The sequence below is a fragment of the Bidens hawaiensis genome, unplaced genomic scaffold (genome assembly GCF_021521415.1).
Source record: "Bidens hawaiensis isolate Kalapana, Puna unplaced genomic scaffold, B.hawaiensis_p1.1 tig00008759_1, whole genome shotgun sequence".
NCBI classification, from domain to species: Eukaryota; Viridiplantae; Streptophyta; class Magnoliopsida; order Asterales; family Asteraceae; genus Bidens; species Bidens hawaiensis.
In genome coordinates, this window is record NW_027491631.1 from 738,876 (window position 1) to 757,097 (window position 18,222).

Consider the following 18,222-nt stretch of genomic DNA (forward strand, 5'->3'; position numbering starts at 1 on the left):
TCGGTATTACTTGTTTACTAATGATTGCATTTAGTATGGTGATGTGTTAGGCAGGTATAGCAACTTTAAGACGTACTTGTACGAGTTATCCTCACGGGACATCCTATGGCTGGAACGTGGATCCAGGATCCTACTTCAATATAACTGTTAATGGATGATTTCATATGAAGATGAACGTGCAAATATCAACAACGGCTATGAGACTCATTCTTCCGCTTATCTCGCTACTGGATGGCTATTGTCACGTGGTCAAAGGTCGTGGAGTGGCTAAGTGGAGGACTTCCGGATAGATAGGAAATGTTGTTATTATTATTATCTTATTTAAACGAGATTTGATCGAGTAGGTAAACACATGTACTTACACACACACTAGAGCATAAGCAAATACTCTCTCTACACACTAGCTTTCTTTGTAATCTCGATCATATACTCCACAAACACTTGTAATCACCTTTTATTTATCAATATAATTGACGGTGATAGTTTTCACCGTCCAAGGGTTTTTTGTGCCGGAGACCACCATAACCATATACTCATCGACCAAAGGTTACCTTGTTGATCATTGACTAAAGTGCTTCGACCAAAGATTATCTTATTAATCCTTGACCGGAGTTATTTTACCAACGATTACCTTGATAAGTTTTGACCGAAGTAAGACTATCTTGGTTAAGGGCTTTTTCCCTCGTGATCAAACCTTTGTGTTCACCAATATTACGCTTATATACTTGTCGTTATCGAATTAGCACCTTACCTCACATAACAGATTTGGATACTTGATCCATAGCAGATTTTTGTCCAAAACACTTAGGTTTTAAATAAGGACTGCAGTATGATTAATGGGGGTCTTGAGCTGATGTTCAACTTAATGGTTGTATTTCTCTACTCTAGTTTGAGTTTAAAACTAAAATGAGTGTTAACTCCAGATCAGGTTTATCTAATACTCATAATAAATGATTACTTGGCCAAGTGGAAGAATGTAAGAATAAATATATTTTATATATTTTTTATATGGCCATCATTATCATTTATATAATAATAGATCAAAATAATTAATTATACCTTATTATATATTAGCTTGGTAATTGTTGATGGACCATATTACTCTTAATAGCTAATAAATGGTTTCCCCTTGGGTGTATATATAGAGAGAATAAATTAACATCATAACCTAATCTCACACACATAAGAAAATCATGTGTCTTCTCTCTCTTATAATCCGGGTTCCTCTCAAGAATCCTAACCATCCTTAACTATACATCCTAAAGGGGAACTCGATCAAGATGACAAACATGTCGACTATCTCATACTCTGCTACGGTTACTACTCTCCATGCTGTAACAGGTTCATAGGTTTAATATATTTATCATGTTTTTATTACTTACATGAAGAACTGATCAACATTTTTTTCTCTTCAAACTTCTTTAGTCAATTAAATATGTTTTAGAGATTTTAATATGTTACATATATACTCTATGTTTAAATCATTGATTTCAGTACGGATTGAATGCCTCTTCTAAGAACACCATCTCCTGATCGACCCACCACCACCTCCTCCGTGTTTGAGTACTTACTAGTGTAGAGATACCAAATAGCCCCTTAATGTAAAATTTTACAATGTATATAGCCTAAATACAATAAAACAAACCATCAACAACTTATGATGATTATATTATAAGTAGAATTACCAGTTGTTTTACCCGTTTGAATAATATGTATTTTGTGAGGGATGTTCTTAAATGAGCCGGAATTTCGGCTAAAAATGAAGCCCCCGTTAACTTTCTTACGGATCCTCAAGAAGGAAGATTTACATTACGACCGGCCGATATTCTTGTTTTTGGGTGGGTAGGGAGAAAATACGCTTGTGTCGACCTCACAGGAGTGTCCCCTCTTGTTGGGATTAGGGACAATGGGTTTGTAGCAGGCCAGGCAGCATCGGGCAAGGTTGCTAAACACGAGAGAGCTTGTTTGGAGAATCAACACGTGTTTTTCCCCTTTTCCTTTGACACTTTTGGTTTCTTAGTTCCGGATTCCGTGGACCTTTTGAATAGGGTTCAGAAAGTTGCGCTTAATAACGTATCGGCCCATAAGAATCGAAACTTTGTTTTTAGTAGGATTGGACATGCTATCCAAAAGGTGGTTGTGGCGCAGCTTGTTGCCCGCTTACCTGCCACTTCATTGTAAAATCGTTTGGATGTTTCTATGATATATAACAATTTAGTAAAAAAAAACTTTATATAATGACCTATTATTTAATGTTTTATGTATTTCATGATGTAAACTTTTGGGGGTCAGTTTACACAAAACGTTTTGCACTTCCACATTTAAGAAGAAACAAGGGAAAAATAATCACGATGTGTTCTTGTGGGGGTTGGTTTGCCACCCCGAGAGTAAGCATCTATAGCGTAAGTACAAACATTGAATGTTTTGTAAGTTTATATATATATACGTGCTTATGACGATCCATAGTATTTGATTACGTAATCATAGTTAACGTAAATGGCGCTCTTCAAACGTACATATTCAAAACTTATGATTAATCGTTAACCATTTGCAAATGTTGTGACAGGCAAGTAAAGAGGCACTGCTAGGTTTCTTTGAAACTCTAAGGAACGAAGTCGGTTCAGATGTTGATATAACAGTAGTAACTCCAGGATTGGTCGGTACACGATTAACCAACGAGGAATTGTTAAAGGAGGTATGTCATTGATGCATCCATCCTCATTAGTTTTCGTAATTTTGATTTCTTGGTTTATACTACTAGGCAAACGCGCTATGGGTACCAAGGCTATCAGCTGTAACGTGCGCCAAGGCCATTGTTAGTAGCTCTAAACGCGGAGATAAATATTTGATCATGCCTTTGTGGGGCGAAGACAGTACTACTATGGAAGATATTATGTCCTGAAATTCTCAACTTGTTTATGCACTTTGTGTTTATATCCTGTCCAAAGATTTCATCAATAAGAAACTCAAATACCCTGGATTTTATTCAACTTAATTATTAATATCAGGTACAATGAATTGCATTATTTAATGGAGGTTTTTTTTTATAAGTGGCAAGCCCATGTAAACTATCTTAAGAGAACTGTACTTAAGGGTGTTTTGTAATTGCATCAAAAGTCTATTGAAGTTATGCTATTAAAGATAAGATTTAAAGTTAAGCAAGTTGTTAAATGGGAAAAAAATAATGAGTTAATTACTACATATTACACTAGCAAAGAATGAATTGTTTGGTATATGGGTGTTTGGTAAAATGGCATTCACGAAAGTGTTTAGGATTGTAGGGCGTTAAACACGAAAAAGCTTGCGGGGTTTTGCCTTTTTGTGAAATCAGTGATCAATGTGACTTACGAAACTAGAAAACTTACGTGAATGTCGTTTACAGAACACCCGTAAAGCAAAACAACTTCAATTCTTACCCAAAAACCGTCATCAGATGGGAAAACTTCCCATTTCTAAAAAAAATATTAGCCAAGAATAGGGTTTTTGTGACGCGTGAATGATTCGGGACCCAAAAATGGTTGCAAAATTCTCATCTAAAATAAGATTTGCCACTATCATTAGCCATCGAAATGAATTTGCGGCAAATTTTAAGGACAAACAAACGAGTTTCTACATACGTGACGGACTTTATGATTAATCATATTTGCGATCGAACTTGTAATCGACTTTGCCATCATGTTTGTGGCGATTTAAACTTGTTTAATTTTCTTCTCTTTCATTTTCCATCCTCTCTCTTTATCAATGTGCATCTGATATGAGTCATATGACAAGTCTAGCCCATATAGATGTGACTGGGCCATTCAAATGGTGGCACCAAAGCCCACTTACTCTACCCAGCAAAATACCCGAGGCCCATGTGTAAAAACATTAAGATACAATCATACAATGACAATATTACTATTGCTACTACTTTATATTTTTGAATCAATATGTAATCGTTTATGTTTAGTTGTTCATTAGTGTCGTTTTTGTTTGTTTTCCCATTAGGGCCATCTATGTTCGTATGTCCATTAGTGTATGTTATTGTCCTTTAGCGCTCGGTTACGCCTGTTTGTGTCCGATAGTGTTCATTAGTGCCAGTTTACAATATTAACGAACGGACACAAATGAACATGAACAAGATGAATTCCCTTAATGAACGAACATAGACAAGAATTTTCGTTCGGAAAGTGTTCGTGAACTGTCTGTTTATTCGACGAAAGCTTAACACACGAACACGCACAAGGTCTTGTTTGGTTTGGTTCGTTTACAACCCTACTAGTAGAACACTTTTAGCCTTCTCTCTAACTTTTAACAGTACGCTATAAGGTAGGTTCATAACATGACATAGGTTCTTTATTAGATGCTAATAGCACCCTTTTTAGCCTTCTCTAACTTTTAACATGTTTGATATTAATGTAGCATTCCAATTTAATGCATAAACATGCTTAGAACTACTTTAAACATGCTATGTTTGGTTACGGCCATGGCATCCTTGATATACGCACGCTTGTATAAGTGATTATATTACTCGTTCTCTTAATCTTCTACGCGATTGAACCACATGGGTCTTGTCGTTCTTGCTTCTTGCTTGTTCTTCATACTTTATTGCTTCTTTTTCCTTTTTTTCTTTCTTTCCTTATTTTTTTCCTTGCTTACTCTTTTGCTTTCTTTTCTTTTTTGCTTTTGACTTTGTTGTATTGCTAATTACTTGCTTCTGATCAACCTGCTGTGTAGGATTAGCTTTCTTGCTAACTTTCTTGATTTGTTCTTGCTTACTTACCTGCTTAACTCGCTTTTGGACTTGCCGATCATTCTTTTTTAGTTATTTTCTTGTTGTACTTTCTTCTTAACTCGCTTTTGTTTATATTAATCAGCCGAATCTTGCTTCCCTGCTGCAATTAAATGTAATAGCATGTTGATTGCGAACAACCCTAGCTTTGTCCCACGGAATGCCCTGCTCTCCGATACCAATTGTTGACCCCAATTCAAGACACAATGATGAACAGATTACTTAGAAAAAAATTTCAGAATTTGTGGAACGCCACGACACAATTATAATATAACAAAAAACTTGCAAAGACTTGATACTTTGAGTAACATATACCCCTACCCATCTATTTATACCAAAAATTAACAACTCCTAATATAAACAAAAAACCATAACCCATATGCTTAGACCTTGACTCAATCATTTAATTAACTTTCAACTGACCCGTTTTAGTATTAACTTACAAGATTTACAATCGTTTTTATTAGTCATAATTACCTAGTCATGTAGTAATGTATATGGTAACAACTTGACGTTTTACCACACCTACACTGTCCTTGACATTCATAATCAACCAACGATACCGGCCAATTTTCATGTTTTTATCCTCTGTTTGAGCACTTATTGCCTATACAAGTATACAATATCGTCAATGAGAAGGTTTTGAATTCGATCCCCCATCTACTCTACACTTTATGGGTAAGTGACCCATCAGTAATCCAAGTAGCCGTAAAATACACACACACACATGCACACCCCATAGCGAGTTATGATTTGATTTTATATATAATCGACCAAGAATTCCTATCGTACTTTAGGTAACACTTTGCGCCCAATGATTGATAAGATCCTTTAAAGTTTTCATGTGCTTCAAAGCAAAATTAAAACCACATGGCCATTTTTTGCAATTTTCAAAATATTACATGATAGTAGAGCAACAGTATTCCTCACACGTTCTACTTTAGTCATGTGTCATGGGTGTGACATGGGCAACAATTAATGACTACCTATAAATTTCTTTGTTGTGTTGGTTTATTTAATAAGTTCCGTCTCACTTTATATGTTCGTATCCAGTTTTAGTTTTCTCATATATTTTACATGAACACACCAATTGATATGATTCACACGATATTAAATGTCGTTTTTCCTCTTGTTTCGATCATCTTGTTCACCATCTTAGTTCCTGCCTTTTCGTTGTTCAATCTCTTGAGGTTTTGCTACAAATATGTGTATCCCGAAGAAGTCAAAGGAAAAGTTATACTCATCACCGGTGCTTCAACTGGTATCGGCGAGGTAATGAGTTTATTTATATACGTACGATCAATGGCGTACCCATCCTTTGAGTAGGGGAGTCGGCCGACCCTTGTGAAAATTTTTTTTACAAGTATATATGTATTAAAATCCCGACCGACTCATGTAATAATTTTGTCCCGACCCCTGTATGATTTCGAGAACGACACAACAACCCTGTTGGAATTTCGAGAACAACCTTATGAAATTTAAGACCGGCCCTAATAATTTTTTTTTACATATTTACAACTTTAGTTATATAAATAATATACCAACTAAATTTGAGTTTAATAGAAAACAATTAAAATACAAGTTTAAGCTCAAATGCTCAATTAATCTATGTTCAATTTTTAAGCACAAGTCTCAAACTCACAACTTAATCTACATTTAAGCTAATTAAAAAAAAGGAGCATGATAGCGGAAATAATAGGTCAGGTGAATTAAATGGATTAAACGTTTTAATCTAAAAAAAATGTTTCGACTATACATTATTTTGCTCACTTACTTCATTTGCATTGGTGTATTGTTTATTCGTTAATTGAAGTTAGCTCTCGTATCATTATTATCCATTGCAACCGTAAGCGTTGAAATTTGCTTTCGGCGATGGAGTACGTGAAGTCCGATTTGCGTAATCATGTGGGTGATGAGAGTTTAACGATGGTTTTATTTGTTTCATTGAGAAAAAACCTGCTTATAAATATCAAACTAGATGATATTTTGGTTAGATATCAGAAAATGAAAGCTCGTATAGAACAAAGCTAGATATTTTGTTCAATAATTATGCATTTATAATGAAGTTTCTCGTACTTTTTTTGTTATATAATGTTTTGTTTGATTATCAATTTTTTCTATATATATGACCGACGCAATTCGACCCGACCGGATGGTCGAACCGGACCAAAAAAAATTATATAGCGATGATTAACTGTGTACGGATACAAAATATTTCCGACCCCTATGAAAAAATTTCCTGGATCCGTCACTGCGTACGACGAGAATATATATATATATATATATATACATATATACACATATATATGATTAAATAATTTGAATTTTTTGAAGCATTTGGCGATTGAGTTTGCGAAAGAAGGAGCATGTCTAGCCTTAGTTGCCAGACGAGAGAAACAACTTGATCTTGTAGCACAACATGCGCGTGCAATCGGATCCCCAAATGTGATTGTGATACCTGCTGATGTTTCCAAGCTTGATGAATGTAACAGACTTGTTGATCAAACCATCAAGCATTTCGGTAGATGTAAGTACACCATCTTTATATTATTCATTTTCCTTGTTATTGTTTTCGAAAGGGTTAACTGCATATGATTTGATAACATCAGCTTTGTTCTTGGATAATAAAGATGCCAAAATATATGTCAAATTAACCATATTTATTGTGTTATATTTTCACCTTTTATTTTAACCTGTCTAGTAATATGTACATATAACCCACAAGTTTCATAAAGTTGCACAACTGGTACCCTGCACCCCTATTCAGATATGACGCCTCACAACTTTCATGTAGTTACACAATTAACCCACAACTACTTTTTAATATGATAACCTATAGCTCCATTAATTCCACAGTTAATCTCACAACTTTTTAATATGATAACACTCAAGTTGCATTAAGTTACAAAAACAGCCCGTAAGTTTTTTAGAATTGTGTGAGCCAATAACGTAACAAAACGAACTCATACTGACCGAGTTCTTGCAATGTCTCCGACGCAGCGTGCGGGTTTAAAACAACTAGTTCTATATTAGAAACTTATTTATTTTTAACGATATTAAAAATAATTTCATTAACTCATCTTATGTCCCTCTCTTCTTTCATCTCACTCGCTCTCCTTGTAGTTGGCCACATCGTATCCTCTCTTTCCACTCCACTAATATTCCCACCGTAATTACACACACATAACTTACAATATAGTACAAAATGATTAGATAAGATGGTGTTCCTCTCAAGTGTTCATGTTATAGCATCAAGCAAAGTAGTGTAAATTTAAAAGCAGGCTAAATGCTATGTGAGTTTGCCCTTAAAACTATACAAGTGGTTGTTTTTGTTTTAAAAGGGTCCTTCCCTACATCTTATAACTTGTTATAAGAGTAAATTATTGTTTGGTCGTTGTGACTTCCTCTCTTTAACCATTTCAATCTAAAAAAAGAATCTATACTATATAATAAATAAAGGTTCTTAATGCCACATGGCATTATATAAGATAGCTTCTTACAAAATTTTCCCACCTCTCTCTCTTATTAAATGCATTTCCCTTTTTATTAATAGTTTTATATTTAACTCTTTTTTTCTTCTTAATCAATTATTTTCTCTTTTTAACAATTATTTTTTAATTTAAAATTTTAATACAAACATAAATATATTATTTAGTTTTATATAAATATGGTGTATTAGTTATTAATATTAAGCCTTTATAAGTAACAGATTTTCACGTTAATTTAGATAAAATAATTAATTTCAAATAAAGAAATTTTAACTTTATGTTTGTTTTGCAATGAAGATTAATAAAAGCTACAGTTAATCACTGTAGTTGGTTTGATTTGTTTTTGAGACAGCCTGTTTTAACGCATGGTAAGTGATGTGTTTCATTATCTAAAGTTGAAATAAAAAACAAAACGAAACTACTGATTTTGATATGTAGGTTAAAATTACAAATATTGTATACAAAAAAATATTTAGAGATTTATTAATTTTCAACAACTTTCTATTTCCGTATTGTGTAATATGTAATTTATTCTACCATATATTATATCTTCATATCATTGGACATATTACATTGTGTTATTATATAAACAAATTTATTTATTCTAACTCGTATTCTACACGGGTCTTAATGCCATATGCCATTACACATGAGTGATCCTTACAAAAATTTTCTATTTCTCTCATGTTAAATATACATTTCTTTTTCTTATTAATAGTTTTATATTTTATCTTTTTTTCTTTTCAATCTATTATTATTGAGTGAGTTATGGTTTTCGTCCCTATGGTACTTTATCGAAATATGCGGTTTTAATCCAATAGTTTCCCTCATCTTTCTCACATTAACTACATTTCTCTTTTTAATATTTCATTTTCAATTTTTAGTAATTCCATCATAATTTAAAAGAATTAATACCATCATAAATATGTTAATTTGTTTGATATAAAATGTATTGCATTAGTTATTAATATTAGATTTTTATAATTAACCAATACGAAACGGGTGAGTTTCTTTAACCGATTAAAGTATCAAACATTGTTAATGTCAAAAAATTTTAAGATTAGAATGAGTTTTGGTCCACGAGCTGGTTTAAAAAAGTTGTCATTTACAACTAAGTTTTAATATAGAAAATAACAAAGAAATAATTTATGATTTATGAATTTTCTAGCAACTTTTTATTTCCAAATTGCGTAATGTGTAACTTTTTTACTGTATAATATATCTTTATATATGTGATACATTTTTTTGTATTTCACATTATGTTGTTATTTAAAACAATTACTTATTCTATCCCGTGTGCTACACGGGTAACTAAACTAGTATTTTAATAAATTAGAGTTTCGAGTTAAAATTATATTACTATTTTTATTCTTCATTCTAACCTAGTTAATTTTTTTTTGTTAAACAAGTTCATGTAACCCTCACATGAGGGACTTTGTATTTCCTTTTATTTTTTAATATATTTTTCTCAAAAATAATATATTTGATGTAAAATATTAGTAATGTGTATTTTTGAAAATGTTAAACGTCATATAATATCAATACAACATTCTTATAAGATATATATTTCGATGTTAAGAAATACTTATATTTTGCAATAAAACATAAATCTTTAAAAAGAATAAGGAATACTATATAAATTATTTTGCTAGTTAATTACTACCCTAGGAGCAACACTCCTATTTTTTTTTATTATCATTTAAAAGCTTTTGAAATTGCATCGGATTTGCATGGTTGTTGGGAAGTTTGATGGGTACGTATTATGTGTGCATCTGTAGTAAATTAGTCCATTAAGGGCAGCTGTGATTGACACAAAAAGATAAACAACTTGGTTTTTGAATAGTAAGTGTGTATCAAAAGCAACTTGGCTGATCAAGAGTCACTGTGTTACGTACTAACTGAGTTATTATAGCTAAACATTTTAACCATCAACAGAAATACTCATTCGCAAAGGGTGATATTTAACAAAAGGTTTTGATGGCTGTGCAAGTTTTAGGTTATTTTCTAGTACGTGCACGTTTTTTCACAATAGAACATCCATACCATTTGCTATTTCTCATTAAAAAAGGTTTTCTCACATCAAGATTTAAAGAGTAGCATCGAAATGTTTAATTATGAGAGGGGTTAACACACAATTAAGTGAGGGAGAGTTATTTGCAAACTATAAAACAGTTATCGTTCTAAAGAAAACAAAGTTAATGTTTTACACCATGGGAATATTGCTCTAGTGTTATCCAGTAACTTTCTCTAGGGAAGTCAGAAGTGTGTCAGTTCAATTCTCGTTCATGACAAATTGTTGTGCATAAGCCAAAGGTTTACCATAGTGGGTATTCATGTGGTGGGTTTCCCCTTCATCCAATAGGTGTATCCGCATGATTCGGTTTATTGATCGTTCAGAAAGTATTGTGCTTTTTACAAGTTTCAAAAGAAATACCATCCGAATGATTTCAAAATAGGACTGAAGAAATGCGTAGTTTTGAATGAAAACAAAAAAGGGTGATGAGTACCACCTTTAACATTCATTTACTATCAACTTCACCAAATTTGTGTTATGTACTTTAACATTAAATATCATTTTTTTAATTTTCTTCGTGGTATCTAGTGGTGTAATAAGTACTACCTTTCTTTAGAGGTTGGCGCATAGCTGGCCCTTAGGGGTGGCTAGGTGATCGACGGTCACAAGCCCGACACCCTGTTAGGGTCAATTTTTTTTTTAAAATTATATGTATTTTTATTAAAAACAATATGTATATTTAATGTTTAAACTCAATTACATAACCACTAGCTTGATCTAGTAGCAAATGGGTATTACTCCTAACCAAAAGGTTATGGTTCTAGTCTCATTTGAGACATATTTAATCTTATTTTTATACATAAGTTTTTTACACAACCCAAATTATAACCAAGTAAACTCATATAAAAATTAAATTGTTTAAACCCAACAAAATACTTCTTTTACTTAAGTCCCAAAACGTTTTTAGCTTTCTCGGAGCCGACCCTGGTTGAACGTTCAACTCTTGTAATAGGTAGGCTACATGTGTTGGGCGTAATTTCCATCTTAATAGGTCTGTCACGTGTAGATGACCAGATTGGACCTATTAAGCCCATGTGATTCATTAATATGTAATGGGTTTATGGAGGTGGCAATTAGAGTTTTATTATATTCGGTAATGTCTTGGTTAGCAAGTTAGGTTGGTTTATATAAACCGGGTTATGGTTAGACATTAGAGACACATACACGATGTAACTGAGTTAGAGTTCATCTAGAGGAACACGAGCTATTTGTAAATATGGGTTTTTAAGTTATATTTCCTCTATAATTTATTTAGAGTTATTCAATATCTATTTTCTGTGTTTCACAATTTGGTGAGTTATATCAATTCGCCATTAAACATAGACTTAGGAGTAGATTATTAGCTGTCAAATCTCAGAGTACGTAATTTACATTTTTGACACTCTTTAATCTATTTTAGATCAAAATAACTTTCATATCACAACAAAAACATGTCCGCATTGTTGCAGAAAACAGGCATGGTTTCTTATGGATTAATTGAAGTTCCAAAAGTCTCAAAATAATTGGGGTGGTTGCGTAATAAATGATTTATTGGATTTTAACAATCATAAGTTCATAACTAAATGGTTTTGACCAATAATCATGAAAACTAAATTTATTCCCTCTAATGGTCCCAAGTTCAAAAAACTTGGTCCTCATTAGCCCTCATTTAAAAAAAATTTAACGTCGTTATATATATATATATATAGGATGTTCAAGAGAGAAATGATATTATTGCAAGAAATGTAAGAAATGAATATAGACCACTAATTTTGTTTTAAGTATTAAATGCTTAAAGCTAAATAAAGAAAATATTAATTATTCTCTTTCTTCAATTAATATAACTAATAAATTATAATACTTATCTATTTAATTAATATAACTAATTAAATTATTATAATTAGAAAATATTAAGAACTCATTTATTTTTATAACTTACTTTTTGTTTCTTAAATTTTTATCCTACACAAGTATAATTTATTCATACATTAAAATTTCTTTCTATCCAAAACTAATTTTTTCCAACTCAATATATTAATACCCATCAAAACATACTTACATTATAATGAATAATACCAAAAAACTATTTTACATGTGTTTGCATTAGATATCAACAAAAAACATACAACATACACAAAAACGTATAATCTACACTTGCTCTAAGAATAAGACAACATATAACCTACACACGAAAAACATTTAACCTACACACGAAATTTATCATCAATAAAATACACATGCACACGAAAACATATATCCTACACACAAAAAACATATAACCTACACACGAAAATTTTATCTTACACAAATACAATTTATTCATACATTAATTTCTTTTTATTCAAAACCAATTTTTTTCAAACTCAACATATCAATATCCATCAACACGTAGTTACATTGTGATGAATATTACAAAAAACTATATTACACATGTTTTGCATTAAAAGTCAATAAAAAATATACAACCTACACAAAAACATATAACTTACATTTGTTTTCTAAGAATAAAAAAACATTTAACCTACATACGAAAAATATATAACCTATGCATGTATAGGATATGTGTATCTTTGTGTAGTTTATATAATTGTTGATGTCGAATTACATATGTAAGTTGTATGCTTTTTGTATGTTGTACGTTTTTATCGTTCAAAACAAGTGTAGGTTATATAACTTTGTGTAGGTTATATATTTATTGTTTACATTTAATGGACAAATTTGTATGATATTTTATTATTATTATTATTATTATTATTATTATTATTTATGACAATAATTTTTATATGCATACCAATTGAAAAAAAATATATTATGTTTTGATATTTAGTATTAATAAACATGCTAATAAATTGAGTGGAAACTTTTTTTTAATATAAAGAATAGTATTATATGAATAAATTGTATTTATGTTGAATAAAATGAAGATTGTGTAAACAAAAAATAAAACTAAAGTATTGTTTTTATCTTTTTAATTATTATAGTTAAATTAGTTAGATATATTAATTATAGAGAGATTTATTATGGTTATATTAGTTGTATTAATTGGAGAGAGAGAGAGAGTGCATTTATTGTTGCATTTACATCTTTTTTATTTATTTTTAAATATTTAAAATCTAAAATAAAACTAGTTGCTTATATTCATTTCTCTCATTTCTTGTAATAATTTGATTTCTTTCTTGAACTTAAACATATATATATATTTCAAATTTTACTAATGTTTTAAGGTTTTTAATTAGAAGGACAATACGATTTGATAGATTTAAAAAATTTGTTTGAACCGGTGCACAAAAATGACGAAACAATGCTTCAATTTAGTTGTTTGAACTTCCGATTAACAAAAATCAAGTCGTTTGGATCACCGTTTCAAGCTAAGATGTGCATCACTCGACTCGTATATTTCTTTCTGTTAAAAACCTTAAAACATTATTTTGAAATTCGGAAAAAAAAATATAATACTGTTAAGTTCTTTTTAACGGAGGACCAATGAGGGTCAATTTTTTGAATTTGGAACCACCAGAGGGAATAAACTCAATTGAGATTATTATTTGTTAAACCTTGGACAAGTGAATCAAAAACACCAAACACGATTTTGCATAAAACGTTTATGCGACTCTTTTCATTAATAAGAAACACGAACAAAATACTTTTTACTCTTTTCTACTCTAACAAAAGAAAACTAATTATGGGTTTATATAACACCCACAATTCTAATCCTACTCAAACTAGGAATCACAAATAAACTAGACATCTAATTTATTTAATAATAAGTAAAATATAATTATGACACCAAGTTATTCAACTTGGTCCCTGAACTTTGGATCTCCATCAAACCGCCCCTTGAGATCTACCGTACCACCATTATACTTTTCATATTAATCATTCGGGTCCTTCAAGTTGGTGTTGCTCCAAGTTTTACATTATTCGCCAGTAACATTTAGTTTAGATTATTAAAATCCAATAAACCATGAATTAAATAGTGATATATTTTTAATACAAGCAGCATAAATCGTATTGGACTAAGTTGATCTGTGGTACCTTATTAGTTTCTATTCAGCACAAAACATTATAATATGAATAAACAAAATACTATAAAATGCCAATTCTTTCAAAAATAAATATCAAACAAATACAAAATCCAAATACATTCTAGTTAAAATAAATAGTATAATGCGTAAAACAATTCTTAACATATTATTGGTTTTAAAATAAATGGGCGCTCTTTAACAGTAAACTATTCATCTATGGCCGCTATAATTAATTCTTATCACTGCGGACTGTCTGAGTGTTGCATAAATATTTAAAGTTTTGACTGTGAATATGCTGTAACAGTGGATTACCTAGTAAACAATGCTGCAATCTCAACATTTGGTTTGTTTGAAGACCAAACTAATGTACTCGATCACGCTTCGGTCATGGTATGTATCTTATTGTCACTCTTCTGAGTTTTATATTACAGTTTGTTAGTTTTGATGTACACCAGCATTTCAGGTTATATAAGATAACTGATGGACACCAAAACTGGTGGCTTATAATTTCTTGTTGTCAAATGATTACTGGAATTATTCACAAAATGGTTCAAACTTCTTTATATGTTTAAACATGTTTTAGAGACTTTTATTTGTTCCATTAACTTGTGTAATTTGTGTCACACTAGTAATATACTGTTTTGGGTTCAAATTCGAGTTCCGTATTTAGTTAATGTTTTACAATCCGAACGTCACACAAATTTCATTGATTATATAGTCTGTTAGTTTTGATGTACGTACGAGTTTGAATGATATATTATTTGTTTGTGTTATTAACTATATTATATGATGGCATGCAATTACTATCCATATAACTCAATGTTTTATGGTATTTCAGAATGTAAACTTTTGGGGATCAGTTTACACCACGCATTGTGCACTTCCACATTTAAAGAAGACCAAAGGGAAAATAATCACGATATGTTCTTGTGGGGGTTGGTTTGCCACCCCAAGAGTAAGCATCTATAACGTAAGTACCAACTCAACATCGAGTGTTTTATATGCTTAATTATCTTGATTCCATATTTGATTCAGTAATCATAGTTACATCATATCGCTCGATCGACTATAAAAATAATTAGTTGAACTCCCAACTTTTAGGGTGTAACTTCGTTTAATTTTCAGGTTTTGTAATTGAAATAGTTTTATTTTTACTAAAATTCACTCTCACTGCCTCACTGGAATAAGTGTACCTAATTTTGTGCCTTTTAGAAACAGTGCACGAAAATGTACAGTTATATATTATCATATTTTCATATTAATTATATTATCATATTTTCACGTATTAGGATTATAAATAAAAAAAATATATGATTTTATGAAAAAGGTTTTGATTTTAGAATCCCTAGAAAAAAGTTTGAGTAGAACTATTATGTGCCTTGAATTGCTTCAATACATGTTATGTTTACTATCTTTTGGAATAGGCTTTGCGATCCAAAAGGGGGATAGCGACGCAACTTATTGCTCGCTTACTCATTATCTAGATGTAGTTTGGTTTGTGTTAAATGTTAATAAAAAATCCCGATTGATCAAGGGAAAAAAATTGTATTACTTAGTGGAGTAGTTATTGAGTACCAGGTCTAACTATTTAGTAGTTTTCATATAGCCAATAGTAGCCACTTTTCCTTTCAATAAATTAGGAATGAAAATTATGAAGAATCAAAGTCTTTTTCAAAAGCCCATGATTTTTAGTCTAGATTCTTTCTTATTTCTTGGAATATCAATTTGATTTACATCAAGAACCTCTATGATTAACATTTGCTTTAAATATATTAAGAAACTATTTAACCAAACAATTTTTATCCGAAGTGTTTTAAGCAAGGAAAGGGTTCCTTGTTAAAAAAAGACAATAGCTACAAAAATTTCCTGTCATCTAAACTAATTAGAAATGGTGTGACAGGCAAGCAAAGAAGCACTGCTAAGTTTCTTTGAAACTTTGAGGATCGAGGTTGGTTCAGATGTCGATATAACAGTAGTAACTCCAGGATTGGTCGAGACACGATTAGCCAGCGAGGAACAATTAGAGGAGGTAATTCTTTGATGCTTTCACCCTTATTTTTAGGGTTTGGTTTAATTTCTATGTTTATGCAACCAGTCAAACGCGCTGTGGGTACCAAAGATATCTGCTCAAACATGCGCTAAGGCGATTGTTCGCAGCACCAAACTGGGAGATAAATATTTAACTGTGCCTTCATGGATGAAGACAACGCTACTTTGGAAGATATTATGTCCTGAAATCCTCAACTCAGCTATGAACTTTGTATTCATAACCTGGCCAAAGATTTCATCAAAGACAAGCAAAATCTCACAACTTGGCTTTTATTCAGCTAAGTACAAGTAATTGCAATATTAATGGATGTTCCCCTTATTTAAATATAAACCAATTATGCATAAATATGTTTTTTTATTTTTGAACGACAAATTTATTTTTAATCATTCTGTTTTTAATCCTTGTGGTCTGCCATATGAAAGCTTGAATATGTAATCTGTATATAATCTGTATAATAAGGGAATCTACTATTATAATACACAAAAACAATTGTTGTGCCACATGGCACATAATTGTCCAACTTTTTGCCAAGTGACATCAATATTGCTAAATTTTGAAAGTCAAAACTATTTAATTAAAATAATTAATAAATATTTTAAACATTCCATATTAATGATTTATTTCTAATTTAATAGTAGTAAATAAAGTAAAAATTTTCATAGATATCTAATTAAAACAATTATAAAATTTTAAGTATTCCATATTAATGATTTTTTTCTAATTTTATAATAATAATAATAAAGTAAAAGAAATTAGAAATATAAGAACATATGTAAACCTTTTGACACTCATTTTAGTGTGTATAAATTTGCGCTGTATGTTTTTAGTTTATTAGTGACCAATTCAGAAGGTGGCACGATTCGTCTTTACTCTAATACGAAAATGGTTCATCTTATTTGATTATTTTTTACTATTAATTGTTTATAATAACCTTTTTATATGTATTGACAACTTTTGCTAAAGTGACATAATTCAGCACTCAAAAAGAATAGTCGATTGATTATGGCGCATGCATGTACTCTTTCTTTCAGATCTAATAATTATTTGCCTTTTTTGTCATATGTTAGATGATAGTGAAATTCATTGTGCTTATTCATTTCACAAACCTGCATCAACTAGAGTTTCGGGTTAAACTAATATAGAAAATGAGTTGTTTTGATCCCTAAAATACACTGGTGTCATGGGAAATTTTATTCCCTTGTTGATATCCATTTATATTCATAAAGCAAAATTCATATCTTCTCGGAAGAGTATCTTGGTGGTGATGATATTGTGTTATTTGTTATAGGCACAACACTCATTTTTTAAAATCTTACAAGTTAAGGCCATAAAGTATACTTGAGTAATATAAATGATAGAAAAATTGTTGTAATTACGGGTGTTGTTTATTATTATTATGATTTGTGTCTGTTCTATATTCTATACATGAATTTCAAAATTGTTTGATAGACATGGGAGGAATGTTGGTTTCGTTTTCAGTGAGATACTTATTTGTTGTGAATAAAATCTTTGCAACAACTTTTTCTACTCTGATTTGTGTAATGGGTCACAACAAGTTTCATTTGAAACATGCCCACTTTTAGTATGACTTGGAACATTTTAGGAAAGTTTAACTTGTATTCGACCAATTAAGTAAATGGGTCAGATTTGCTTCTTGTGTTCTCTTATAACTGGAAAAAAGAACGGGTCGTGTCAGTCGACGCAACGCATAAGAACCGGTTTGGTCGGTATAAGTTAGGGTCAGAACTGATTATTTTAAGAAAAATATTACTTTTGGTTCTGAACATGTTTTCTTTATATTTTTTTTACATTTACACACAAATATAAAACTAACT

General features: G+C 30.9%; 2 protein-coding genes across 2 annotated transcripts; both read left to right on the top strand.

Moving 5' to 3' along the window:
* The first annotated feature begins 2,351 nt into the window (after nt 1–2,351).
* LOC143529828 (11-beta-hydroxysteroid dehydrogenase-like 6) lies at nt 2,352–2,902 on the top strand. The gene is made up of 3 exons (XM_077025531.1): nt 2,352–2,387; nt 2,567–2,695; nt 2,762–2,902. The coding sequence occupies exons 1-3, from the start codon at nt 2,352–2,354 to the stop codon at nt 2,900–2,902; spliced, it is 306 nt and encodes a 101-aa protein (XP_076881646.1).
* A 2,732-nt stretch (nt 2,903–5,634) lies between these two features.
* Nucleotides 5,635–16,737, top strand: LOC143529849 (11-beta-hydroxysteroid dehydrogenase-like 2). The gene is made up of 6 exons (XM_077025552.1): nt 5,635–6,043; nt 7,106–7,298; nt 14,642–14,727; nt 15,176–15,307; nt 16,238–16,366; nt 16,433–16,737. The coding sequence occupies exons 1-6, from the start codon at nt 5,849–5,851 to the stop codon at nt 16,676–16,678; spliced, it is 981 nt and encodes a 326-aa protein (XP_076881667.1). The 5' UTR covers nt 5,635–5,848; the 3' UTR covers nt 16,679–16,737.
* Nucleotides 16,738–18,222: the final 1,485 nt, after the last annotated feature.